The sequence below is a fragment of the Lontra canadensis genome, unplaced genomic scaffold (genome assembly GCF_010015895.1).
Source record: "Lontra canadensis isolate GAN:19392208 unplaced genomic scaffold, GSC_riverotter_1.0 scaffold111, whole genome shotgun sequence".
Lineage (NCBI taxonomy): Eukaryota > Metazoa > Chordata > Mammalia > Carnivora > Mustelidae > Lontra > Lontra canadensis.
Window position 1 is genome coordinate 206,940 of NW_022631105.1, and position 12,180 is coordinate 219,119.

At 56.9% G+C, this 12,180-nt stretch overlaps 1 protein-coding gene across 1 annotated transcript in view; it reads left to right on the top strand.

Moving 5' to 3' along the window:
* The window catches only part of VIPR2 (vasoactive intestinal peptide receptor 2), a 53,359-nt gene extending 48,192 nt beyond the window's left edge, over window positions 1-5,167 (top strand). Inside the window, exons 10-13 of the mRNA XM_032840241.1 lie at window positions 149-240; window positions 3,225-3,354; window positions 3,427-3,468; window positions 4,157-5,167. Coding sequence (XP_032696132.1) covers window positions 149-240; window positions 3,225-3,354; window positions 3,427-3,468; window positions 4,157-4,330 — 438 coding nt within the window. The 3' untranslated portion in view covers window positions 4,331-5,167. The remainder of the gene's footprint in view (window positions 1-148; window positions 241-3,224; window positions 3,355-3,426; window positions 3,469-4,156) is intronic.
* The last annotated feature ends 7,013 nt before the right edge of the window (window positions 5,168-12,180 follow it).

Here is a 12,180-nt window from a genome sequence, read left to right on the forward strand (position 1 = left end):
GGAGACCCAGTCCGCTGCAGCCGCCACCACCAGCTGGGCGGGGCAGAGGGGAGGAGAGCCGGTTCTGCGGGGCTGAGTGGCAGACAACCTGGCCACACCCACCTCCCCACAGGGAGCTCACACACACCTGTGGTCTCTCTTTGTGCAGGTCAACTTTGTCCTTTTTGTTAGCATCATACGGATTTTACTACAGAAGCTGACGTCCCCAGGTGTCGGTGGCACTGACCCGTCACAGTACAAGTGAGTATGTGTGTGGGTCCCAGAGCCCAGCTGCCCTCACAACCACCCGTGGCCTGGAAACCCAGAGTCGGGGAGGACGTGCCTCTGTGCACTCAGCGAAGGCCCGAGTTCACCCCTGTGGGTGCGGGACTGTGCTTGTGGCTGGGGTGGCCGTGTCTTCTCCCAGGCAGGTGACAGTGGCTCCAGTCGAGCCCCTCCCCTGTTTTCAGCACGGACACCCTCTAGGGCTCACGGAAGCCCTCTGCCCGCTTTCCTGTTTCGTAATCTGACTTTTTCTCCTCGACCACTCATTCTCTGTATTTCATGCTTGACTCTTTGTTCCTCATCAGACCACAGGTTTCCTGCTGGCATCTAAGGCCAGGCCTCGTACTGAATAATAATAATTCATGGTTTATTGGCCGAATGATTACATGATGGTTTTCATCATGTCCGTTCAGTGGGAAAGAGATCAGAGATCAAGTACACACCACAGTCATCCGGCTAATTAATGAGGACCTGGAGACTCGATAAAAGAACGTAAAGATTCTATAAATTTCTGTCCAGAACTTACAAAGAAAACGCCCACAACTTATTATCAAGTAGAACTGGCTCAGCACGGGGTGGTTGGTCCAGCCAGTGGGGGCACCATACTCAGACAGACAGCTGGAATCACAGCCACCTGGAGCTGTGCAACCCTGGGCCGGTGACCTGACGACAGCCAGGGGTGTGCCTGGCAGTGGGACATGCAGCATCATTGGTGGCCAGGGGCCCTGTGCTGGGCTGACACACCAGCTGCAGGCCGGGGGGATGTGACCTCACTGCTCTGGGCCTCAGTGTCCTCATCTATAAAGTGGAAATAATGATCATCATTTCTAAGGAGAGTAAATACAGTTAGTACTGGAAAGACATTTAGTGCCGGCACCAGTAAGTGTTCTGGGGAAATCTGTGCACAGATCCTTCTGACCGTGCCCTAGGCTACATACAACCCAAGGCATCCTTTTCTCTGCCCAGTCGATTCAAGGAAGCTACACAGAAGGCCAGACCTAGAGATGGGATTCCACATCAGACCACAAAGGACAAAGCCATGTCGTCCCATGCAAGCAGCACCTGTCCTGGTCCCTGAGCCCGCCCGCACCCGCGGCAGGGACAGGACAGCTCTCAGTTGCTCTTCGAACTCAGTTTTGATTTTCAGCTGGTCTTGTTTAGCTTCTGTGCTGACCTTTCCTTTGGGGTCTCTGGGAGTGTCCGTTCAGTACGTCTTAGAGATAGATGTTTTTATTTTAGAAACAAAATTAAGTAGGAAAATATAATCTGTTCTTTTCCCAGGATGACAAAAGAAACAGAGCATGTCTGCAATGTTGCCCTCTGGTTGTATCTTGATGTCTTTTCTCTGGAACTATCTTTTTAACAGTAACAAACGCCCCCGAACAGGGTCCCAGAGGCCCAGCCTCGCTAGAAATCTGTCTCCAGAAATGAGCATGATAGTGATTCCAGATGTACCTAAGGGAATTCAGGCAGACTCTGTGCCTCACACTGAACTGAAGGGCACATCTCCCTACACAACCACCTTCTGCTCACCAGGCTAGTGCTGAAACAGGATAAAATGCAGCAACCTTGTGAGGTTAGATGTTTGCATCTGCAAGGAGACAGCGGTGTGACGCCCACGATGGGCCTTCCTTGCCGACAGGGCTGGACCATGTCCTGCCACACAGCGACCCGGGCTTCTGGGGTTTGCATGGACGGCCTGAAGCAGGGACGTCCCACTTGTAAACACCGCAGGACATGGTTCGTTTGTGAGGGAAATCAGGAGAAATGGACACATTTCTAGAACTTACATCCCAGGCTCTGAGTGCTAGGTTCGAGGTCAGTGCCTCAAAAATATGTTAAGAAGTTCATGACTTTTTCTAAGCATTGGGTTAGGGCCAAGGAAGAGGGAAAGGTGGGGGAGGGGCAGAGTGGAGCCTTCTCGCGGGGTTCCTTCTGGATCAGGCTGCCAGGTCCCTGCAGAGGCTACCGGATGTTCATTTAGGGGCCTTGATATGCACACACATCACCGGGTGGCCTGACTTGGCCCGGGGCCAAGATCCTCCCTGATGTGCTCCCAGGGGACCCCAGTGCTCCTGTCCATGCTGGAGCTGCAAGGATGAAATCTGGCCACAGGCCAGAATGACCCAGGAGGCTGTTAGAGCGACCAGCACCGGTCCCACCCCGGGGACCTGGTTTAGTTGCAGTGAGGAGGCAGGCGGGACTGAGGACTCTAGAAAGTTCCACGGATGGCTCTCACACGCAGCGAGGAGAGGCCCCAGCTCAGAGCACTGACCCTCCAGGTGGGATCCAGACAGCAGAGGCAGCATCTCTAGGAACCTGAGAGCCAGCAGCGCGAAGGTGGGGCCAGCGACCGGCCTTCGAACATGACCCCCAGGCGGTCCTGGTGCCGCTCCAGCGTAGAGAACGGAAACTGGGTTTGCCAGGACGTGGGGAGAGCAGCTAAAGGAAGGGGGGCCGTGAGCTCAGTGGTCTTTCTTCCAGGCGTAGAACCCAGCGAGCAGGAAGCTGCATTTCGATCAGGGAGGGCAGTGACTCCCCGATGGACAGAACAGTTACATTGGGTCCAGGTCAACCAACCCCATGGAGCTCGGGGCACCCAGACCCCGGGGCACCCATCCCGCTGCCACACTGTGCTCGGGGGGCTGCCCCCCTGCTGATTCTGCTCCTGTGAACACAGAGTCAGACTTGACTGCCAGTGCTGGGAAGTTGCCCTCAGACGGACGTCCTTGCTGGGCGCCCGGCAGGAGGTCTCGGAGGAGCCTTTCGGTGTTAGGAGGTCCTGTTTGTCACCGTGCCGGCACGTTCTGCCCGCGGCTGGGCGGGGGAGGCTGGTTTTACCCGGTCTGTGAGCAGCAGGGCTCCGCGGGTGAGGCCCTGGCCCTGGGCCAGCGAGCACCCCCCCCACCACTCCCGGAGCCCAGGGGCCGGCCCGTGCTCAGCGTCTGTCTGTCCCGCAGGAGGCTCGCCAAGTCCACGCTGCTGCTCATCCCGCTGTTCGGAGCCCACTACGTGGTGTTTGCCGTGTTTCCTATCGGCGTCTCCTCCAAGTATCGGATTCTGTTTGAGCTGTGCATGGGGTCATTTCAGGTGCGTGTGGGAAGGGACAGTCCCTCCTCCGCGCGTTGGGGCGCGGCTCTGACAGTCCTTCCTCACTTGCAGGGCCTGGTGGTGGCTGTTCTGTATTGCTTTCTCAACAGCGAAGTAAGTGTTCGTCACGGCTCGGGGATGCGTGTGGGTTCCCGACGCGCCCCCGCGACCTGCAGGAGAGCTCAGGTCTTCTGTCCGGGCAGCCCCATTCACTGAGCCTGTCTCCCCACACCAAGCCAGCCCTCCCACAGGCCGGCTCGAGAAAGCTCCCCAGCCGGCGGGTGGAGAGGGATCCTGCCCTCTGCGGGGCCCCGGCCTTACTCCCTGACCCCGGATATCGGGCCACACAGACCCCCATGGAGAGGGGCGGGCCCAGGGATGGGAGCCCTGCTCCCTGAGCTCCCTGCCCACAGCCAGTGAGGATGCACGTGCATGAGTCCCCCAGAGCGGAGCCCTAGTCTGCTTGTTCCCATGTACCTTCCCCTGCCAGGCCTCATGTGGCCACTAGCCCCCAGGCTTCCAGCCCCGCACCCCTCCCTCCCTCAGCTCAAACGCCCTCCGGGAGCCTGCTCCCCTTCCGCTGCTCTGGGGGCGCCCCAAGTCCTGACCCCACCTGGCTCCGAGCACCCTTGCCTGCTGCTGCCCGTCCTCCCTCCTCCTGGCTCTGGCCACCTGGCCGGCCACATCTTCCGTACTGCGGCTGCCCCGCAGCAGGGCCACGGCAGCGCTGGCTGCCCCCGGGCGTGTGTCGGCTCCAACGTCCGCCTGACCCCCGCTTCCTCGTTGCCTCGTCCTCGCCCAGGTGCAGAGCGAGCTGAAAAGGAAGTGGCGCGGCCTGTGCCCCGGATGGCCCTGCGGCCTGGACCAGAGGCTCCGCCGCGCGTCTGTCTCGAGGAACGACTGGGAGAGCGCCCTGCAGTTCCACCGCGGCTCCCGTGCCCCATCCTTCCTGCAGACGGAGACCTCGGTCATCTAGGCGGGCGCCCCATTGCAGATGGACGGACGTGGGCAGCCGCAGGCCGGCCTCCCCCGGCGGGAGAGCCCTGGCGGGTGACCTGGGTGACTCCGCAGAGATGGTCTCTGCCTGTCCCCTCCGTGGAGCTGGGGTTCCGTGGGCACCGGCTGGGACTTCAGTCTGATCCCTGTTAAACGTCAGTATGTAGGCAGTTTTGCTCGTAATGCTGTTTGGCCAAGTAGAGGGACCTGTTTTCAGAGAGAACAGGGAGACAGAAGCAGTCTCTGAAATGGGACACAGTGGCCCAGAACTTGGCTCCGTCCACTCCACCCTGGAAGGAAAAAAGGTGGGTTTCTAATGGTGCCAGTTCTGGGCAGGGGGCAAAGGCCTGAGCTGGGGGCTGGAGCTTCCCTCTGCATGACCCCCAGCTCTGGCCTCCCCTGCCCAGTCCTCAGTAGGGCAGCATTCTCATCTGCCAGACACAGGCACAGCACAGCAGAACCTGCCCCTGCTGGGTGCCCCTGCTTGTCCCCACCTGCCCCAGGGCCACCCCTACCTGCTGGTCCACCAGGAAAAGTGCAGAGAAGGGTGTCAGTTGACAACGGCAGCGAGTGGCGTGTCACCCCGTAAGGGCACCAGAGCGTAATGAGACTCCCCCTGAGACCACGTCAGGCCTCCTCCCCCCACAGGCGTGAGAAGGTTGGGTAACCTGCGGCCCAGCTTGCAGGACCTGGTCATCAGGGCAACTACGACACCAGGCATTTTATCTGGAGCAGAAAGCTACTCTCCTTTTAATGAAATAATCTTTTAATGAAAATAATTTTAAAGTCCATTTCTGCTTAAATGGAGGTTATTCTAACAAAATATAAAAATGTGTTGAGCGCTTCTGTCCACCATGGCAAACAGCAGCCCGGTTTCCAGTTCCCCCGATGTCTGCAGATTTGGGAGCTGGTCTGAGTGCTGAGCAGCTGCAGAGAAAGCAGGCAGCCGGCCTTGCAGCACCAGAAAGACGACCATCTGCCCAAACCCCGTCCAGCTGCCTCAGCTGCTGCACTCAGTAGTTCGACCCCATTTATGTTCCTGGCGCCCCCAAACCTGAGGCCATGAAGTCTTCTTCCTGAGGCAAAGCCTGGACAAACAGGGACAGCAGAGCAGCTGCGTGCAGAGGTCACCTGAGCTGGGGCCCCCACCTCAGATGAGTCACTGTCACCAGATCCCCATGACCAGCTGAGAGCCAGACCCGGGTTTACGTGGGGCCATGGGTTGTGCTCAGCCCTGGACGTGCCTCTTCCTTGCTGGCCTGCACCAAGGCCCCGCGGGCGTGGACTGGTCTGTCTTGCCTGGGAAAGGGGAGGAGGCCGGGAGAGCAAATGTTTCCTAAGAGCAGAGCAGGGATCCAAGAGTCAGCACACTGGTCCTAACCTGCTGTAATGTGTGTGGGACGTCCACAATCCCTGTGTGCAGCACTGCAGTAAAACCTAAGTTCCTGTCCAGAGGCTCTAGACTGACTGGTCTGCAGGTCCCAGGCCCTCGGCTCTCACGCAGAGGGCAGACTCACTGTGCTCAGCGGAGGGCCCTCACCGTCCCCGGAGCTCTCCCTGCAGGCCCAGCGAGCTGCATGGAGGAAGGAGAGCAGGAGGCACATGGCGCCTTCAAGGCCCTGGAAGCAGCCACCTCTCCCAGGGAGCTGAGGCCGCCCACCAGGTTGCCCTCCTCAGGGCACCCAGGGCAGCGGGAAGTGGCCACCCAGCATCCAGCGGCTCCGGCAGCCACCCTAGCCACCCTAGCCGAGAAGCAGGGGCAGGGTTGACACATATGTGCGTGCCCGTGTGTGTCTGCGAGCGCCCCGACCCCGTGCGCCTCAGGCCCGTAAGATCTGCGTCAGCACCGTCCATGCTCAGCCCATGCTCCCCTCCGGAGGAGCAGGGCACGCCGTGGAAAGCAGACTCGCAGAGCCAGGATGGAGGTCTGCCGGGGAGGAGGGCAGGCTCGGCGCAGCGCCGGGTTGGGGGGATGGTGCCCCCGGGCAGGGAAGGTGGAGAGATCAGGGAGGACCTGGTCCTGACACTCAAGGAGGACAGCGGTATGGGCTTGCGCCCCCGCAACGCTGAAGGGCCTGCTCCTTTCTTAGCAAAAAAGGCAGCTTTTAAGGGGCCTTTTTTCAGGTTTTCAGGTAACAGAGATTATACAGAGGAGTTATAAAAGTTCGAGTATTATAGGGAAATATGACCAACAGTAATCTGTCGAAAAGTCTCTGAATTGCGTCTTCCATCTGCTCCTCTCCCTTCTGGGACTAACAGATCTTCCCGGTATTTTCCTCTATGTGTGTGCAAACCTCTCCCTCCCCTTCTGCCTTTCTTCTTCTCCACAGAAACGAGGCCATACTGTGCAGAAGCCTCTGCAACTTGCCTCTTTAGTGAAGACAGGTCGTGTGACTCTGGCCTGTCCACCCACAGACGCGCTTCTCAGGGCAGGACAGTCCCCGGCCCGGGTTTCCCCGTCCCTCCCTCCCGATACAAGTCGAGGTGTCACACGAGCATTTGTGCGCATGCCCAGGGATTCTCCCAGAACAGGGTCTCCCACGTGCTGGGCACAGCCAGGCGCAGTGGGCCAGCGGCGGGAGGTGCAGCTCCCTCGGCGGCAGCTGGGACGGTCCCCACCCACCAACCCCAGCATCACTGACATTTCCTCTCTTCCCGGCCCCAATCTGCCTGCCTCCAGGCATGAGCCACAGGAGCACCTCCCCCTTGGTTCAGCATTAATGCGGAGCCTGACCTCCCATGAGACGGCCGCCCCCAACCCCCGGCCCCCCTGGCAGGCATTCCCCCCCACCCCACAATGCAGGTCCGCTGCTCTTTTACAAACCGACTTCTTTATTCCTGGGAAACGGGGGCCGAGACTCAGCAGAGACCGTGGGTGGTTTGTGTCACAACTGACAAGCACTTAAAGAGGCACCCCTCGGCTTGTGGACCTTACAAAGGATTTAGGGCATCTTTTATACAGAAAAGTGTTCTTTGGAAGATGGAAAGACGCTCGCTTCCTTCATCGTCTCTAAAGGTTTCCTAGGGAAGTAGAGCGGGCAGAGGTGGTCTGCAGATTAGCTCCTCAAAATGAAAAACAGTCCCACCTCCTCCTGTCTCCAGATGCCCTACACGGAGCCCTGAGCAGAAGGTCAGCAGGTCGTAGCCTGAACACTGACCCCTCAGCTAGCACAGGACCTGCTTATGTTCAACACCCAGAACTGAAGAAACAATAGGGGGAAGTAAAGAAAACAATGGGATCACGTAGGACCCGCTCTCTGTGTAAGATTCTGGGTTATGCATACCCTCTCCTGGGCTGAAGGTTGTAGGTGATCAAGTCAAAGACAGCAGTCTATAAACTCGACACCTTTGAAACACAAGATTTTATAGTTTAAATAATTATAATTATGAATCTAGAATATGCAAATTTTGTTATTTTGCAATTCACAACGTAAATAACTACAATTCTTTTCCGATTTGAAAACACACTGCACTAAAGCCTCATTTCAAGGTCACTCATAATTCTGCAGAGTTTCACGCAGCTTGAGTAGATTATGGTCTCCCAAGTCTGTCAACCTGCAGTGAGAAAACCCTTATCTATTATTAGCTCTATGGAAGCTGGAGGTACGTAGGACATGATCTCTGCACACTTAATTCCAGTTTTCGTGTAGGAAACACACACACACACACACACACACACACACACGCTTGGATAGGATGCATTCCCATGGGTGCACTGCTGCCTGCCTCCCTGCTGCTGTCTGGGTAGATTTTGTCTGGCTTCACACACGCTTCTCTTCTCTCCCTCCTTGTCAGACAGCCTCTGGGGCTCTGAGATGAGGGACCTGCGCTCCAGGCCTTCCCCTGGGTGGTGTTGATGACCCAGCCCAGGCGCAGCTCCACGCTGAGAGCGAGAACTAAGGGAGAAAGGAGACTGGGAGCTACCACCACACACAAGGGGCCTCTGTGGTGTAAGAAAATGCGTGAACTGCTCAAATTCCTGGGGATGCACAGATCGTGCTTTTGATCACATGTCGCACTTCCCTGGGAATGAGACCACGGACCGTGGATTGATACGTGTATCTGGTCTGCACTGTGTCCGAACCCCCATGTCCACTGTCCGCCTGTCCATCTGGCCATGTGACCGCTCATGGCTCTGCAAGACAAGAGTTCAGCAAGGCAAAGAGGGTTTTGAAGAAAAGACAGGCGTTAAATGAGGTTACAGGGGATATGTGGGATTTATAAAAGGGAACAACTTGAAAATAGGGCGATGTGGCTAATGCAGCTTGCCAAGGGGCTCCGCTCTGCTGCGTCCAGGAAGGCAGCAGGAGGTGTGGTCAGACGGACAGGCTCCAGACGCCCCTAGTAGATGAAATGGGCTTTCTTCTGAAGACTGGGAGCTTCCCAAGGCTTTTGAGCTGGGGAATGACGAGGCTGAGGCTGTGTTTCAGAAGCAAACTGATGGCTGGGAAAGAGGCAGTGTCATGGAGCATCTGTGAGCTTGGTCTGCACAGGACGGGAAGGAGGGCACTGGCTATCGAGGCCAGGAGCTGGGGAGCCACACCCGTGGTGGGACAGTTTGCTAAGAGGCAACACCGGGATCACAGGAGAGTCCCTGGATGCCCACATGACAGTGAAGCACACTGTGGGCCAGAGGTCACCGCGTTCACGCCGTTTACTCTGACGCTTTCAGAATAAAATGAATGCGAGGCTTTCTCAAATAGTAGTCTGGCTGACAGAATTAGCAGCCTGCAGTTCCTCCTGTCCTGAGGGAGTTTTTCTTAGAAAGGAGGGTGTCCGAGGGCCAGGCGGGAGAGAGGCTCTCCCTCCGTTCTCCTCTGTTGACACAACAGCATCTCAAACCCACTCACGTCATAAGAGACATGGAGGAGAGACACTGGGGATCACGTGGGTTTGTACAACCCCAAGCCAAGCTGATTCTGCATGTGCTTTCGGTGATGTAAGAAACCACAAAGAAAGAGATCTACTCAACTAGATTCAGGCCGAAACAAAGAAAGAGCATCCAGGACGAAGCTGAGTCAAACCCAGCGAGCAATTCTGGGCGCCACGGGGTCTCCAGCTCAACAGACCATAGCTCAAACCTGGGACCCCGACGCGACCACCCTCCCTGACCTACACTCGCTGTCAAGCTAGATACACAATAGGCTCCTGTAAGCAACGTCAAAATGTGTGTTTATAGAAGTTAAACCCCAGAATCCTATTTGGGGCATTAGGGGTATGTGGGGCTGTGAGGGGAGGGTCTGTCAGTGAGAATTACCCTCCAGATTCAGTAGCTAAAGTTAAGGTCAGATTGCCAGGCCGATGTTAGGAATCACGAAGTCAAGACAGAGGCAGCCAGGGGTGGAGGGGAGGTCACGACCCACAGGAAGGGGGACGTTTGTTAAAGGTCTGACCTGCAAAAGGTCAGTTAGCAGGACAGTTATGCCCCAGACACAGGCAGGCTGGGTGGGTTCCGACCCGTCTCAGACGGCACCATGAGGGTGGGGCAGCACTGTGCTCCCCTGTGCCGAGCAGGGTGCTGTTGAGGAAAAGCACGAGGCTGGGTCCACGGGTGCCTCGAGGACCCTGTGATCAGGGATTCCCAGTCGATCCCACAAGTTGTGTCCATATTCCAGCCCATTTTCCCAGCTGGGCCAAAGCGGATTACTGAGGATGGCATGGAAAGCCACTCCACACCCTTGTGGCACCCCCTCAACCTTGGCTTGCCAGCCTCACTGGTCAGCATCTCACCCAGATGATGTCCCTGCAACAGAGAGACAGTGTCCACCCAGGTCAACACAGCCCACAGACATTGCTCGGGCCCCAAGGTGAACACATCCCTGGAGCCGTCCCCACAGTGCCCTGCTCTCGGCCACCCGCTGTCTGCCTGCTACTGTGAGCTGCCTTGAATTTGGGGATGGAGGCCAACAAAGCAATACATAAAAATGCCAGCCCTCCTGCGGCCACCCAGCCGGTCCTGCACTGGCCAGTCACGCGAAGGTCTTCCTGGGGTCCCCATGCAGTCCCCTCTTGTTTCTGGGCCCAGGCCAGGATGATTTCCTTCCATGAAAGACAGTTCTCCAGACGTGAGCGCCCAGCAGAGGAAATCAGGAAAGGGCACTGGCTTCAGCCTCTTCAGAGTCTATGCTGGGGACCTTTGAGCAGAGCGAGAGCCAGATGACACTTCTTCTCCCAAAATGTCAGGGCTGCTCTAGAGGAACACCAGGGTTTGTGGTGGTTTGGGGTGAAATTCTTGAATAATCTGCCTCAGCCACCTTCCCTGCAAGACTGTGGCCTCCTCGCTGCCCTCCTGCCCATTTCAAGGGCCCTCACCTGCCCACAAGCATGGCCCACAGCCCCTCCAGCACCCCCTTGCCCCGTGTAGATAGAACTCCCTGTGAAGACATGCGAGTGGGCTGGTTTGCCAGAGGTAACCAAGGACACATCACTACATGTTACTGTGGAGCTCCCGCCCGCCTGAGGATGGTCTAGGTCTCAGAGCCTGAGGCCGACATCGTGTCATCCACCCAGAGAGCAGGGCCCATATCCAGAATGTGAGATCGGCCAAGGCCCAAGTCCGCGTTCTCGACCAATCCTTGGTATTCAGGCATCTGTCCCCAGACCTTGGCTGGAATCCCTGCCAATGGGGGAACCTGAAGCACAATAGAGAACTCCTATTTCCCCATGGCAGGAAACCTGTCTGTTGGGATGGTGTCCAACCCTCAGAGTGGGAGCCAGCTGCATGGCCAATGAGACCACGCCCACTCATGAGGGCCAGCCTGGGCTCAATCAGGCATTGTGACCCTCAGCCTGAGCATGCTTTCAAACAAGGCCTCTCAGTTGCACCACCAGGACCCGCATCACAGGCCTGCGATGCACCGAGGCCCAAATCCTAACACTTGGTGGGATTTTCCAGGCACCCAGACCCAGAGCCGTCTCTGGTATTCCTGTTTTATGGCACCCCTCAGATGGAAAACAGCACTCATCCCTTCCCCAAAGAAGCCACCTAACTATTGGGAGCCGCCAGGCTCGTAAGAGAGCCAAAATCTCCCATGGACCCATGAGACCACACCTGCATTATGAGGCCATCCTGGACACACAATGCAGATATATAAGGCTGTGCTACCACCTTCGAGTCCCCCTAATTACAATTCCTGACGAGCTGCACTCCAGGTGTCCTCATTGGGCCTGTAATCACCTCGCCACTAACCATAACCCGAGTTTGTGTTTGCAGACTTCACTCCCAAAACCAAGGCTCACATGCCATCCCGGATGGGGAGTATGGAGCCACTTACAGGACTGTGCCTGCCATCCCCAAGGAAACTGTGCCCGTCACAATTGCCCAAACCCTCCAGATTAGGAGAAAACTGCAAGGCCCCTGACCCCACCCCAATACTGGAGGCCACTCTAGATGCAAAAGCGCAGTCTGGAACACCCTGATCACCTACATCCAACCAGACACCCAAGTCAATGGTCCTGAGTCAGAAGATTGAAACTGAGATGACCCTAGGACCCCATTGGAACCCTAGATTAGGTTTTCAGGCATCTGTCCTCAGAGGTCTGTTCTGGAATACCAACTTATGATACCTCATGTGGTCCCTGAGCCCACAACAGTACATCTCCTGTCCCCAGAAGGAAACCCTTCTCTTCGTCCTCTGTCAAACCCTCCGGGTGGGAGAATCCTTCATAGCCCTTTAGCCACCAGCACGTTCTAAGATCTCCCTGGTAACAAACCTGCATTGTGACCCATATGAAAGAGATTCCATATCAACTCAAGGCCTTGGTTCCTCGCCCCAGAGCCACCAGAACGAATGTGCCATGTTTCTTAGGTCTGGGTCAGCCGGGATGCCC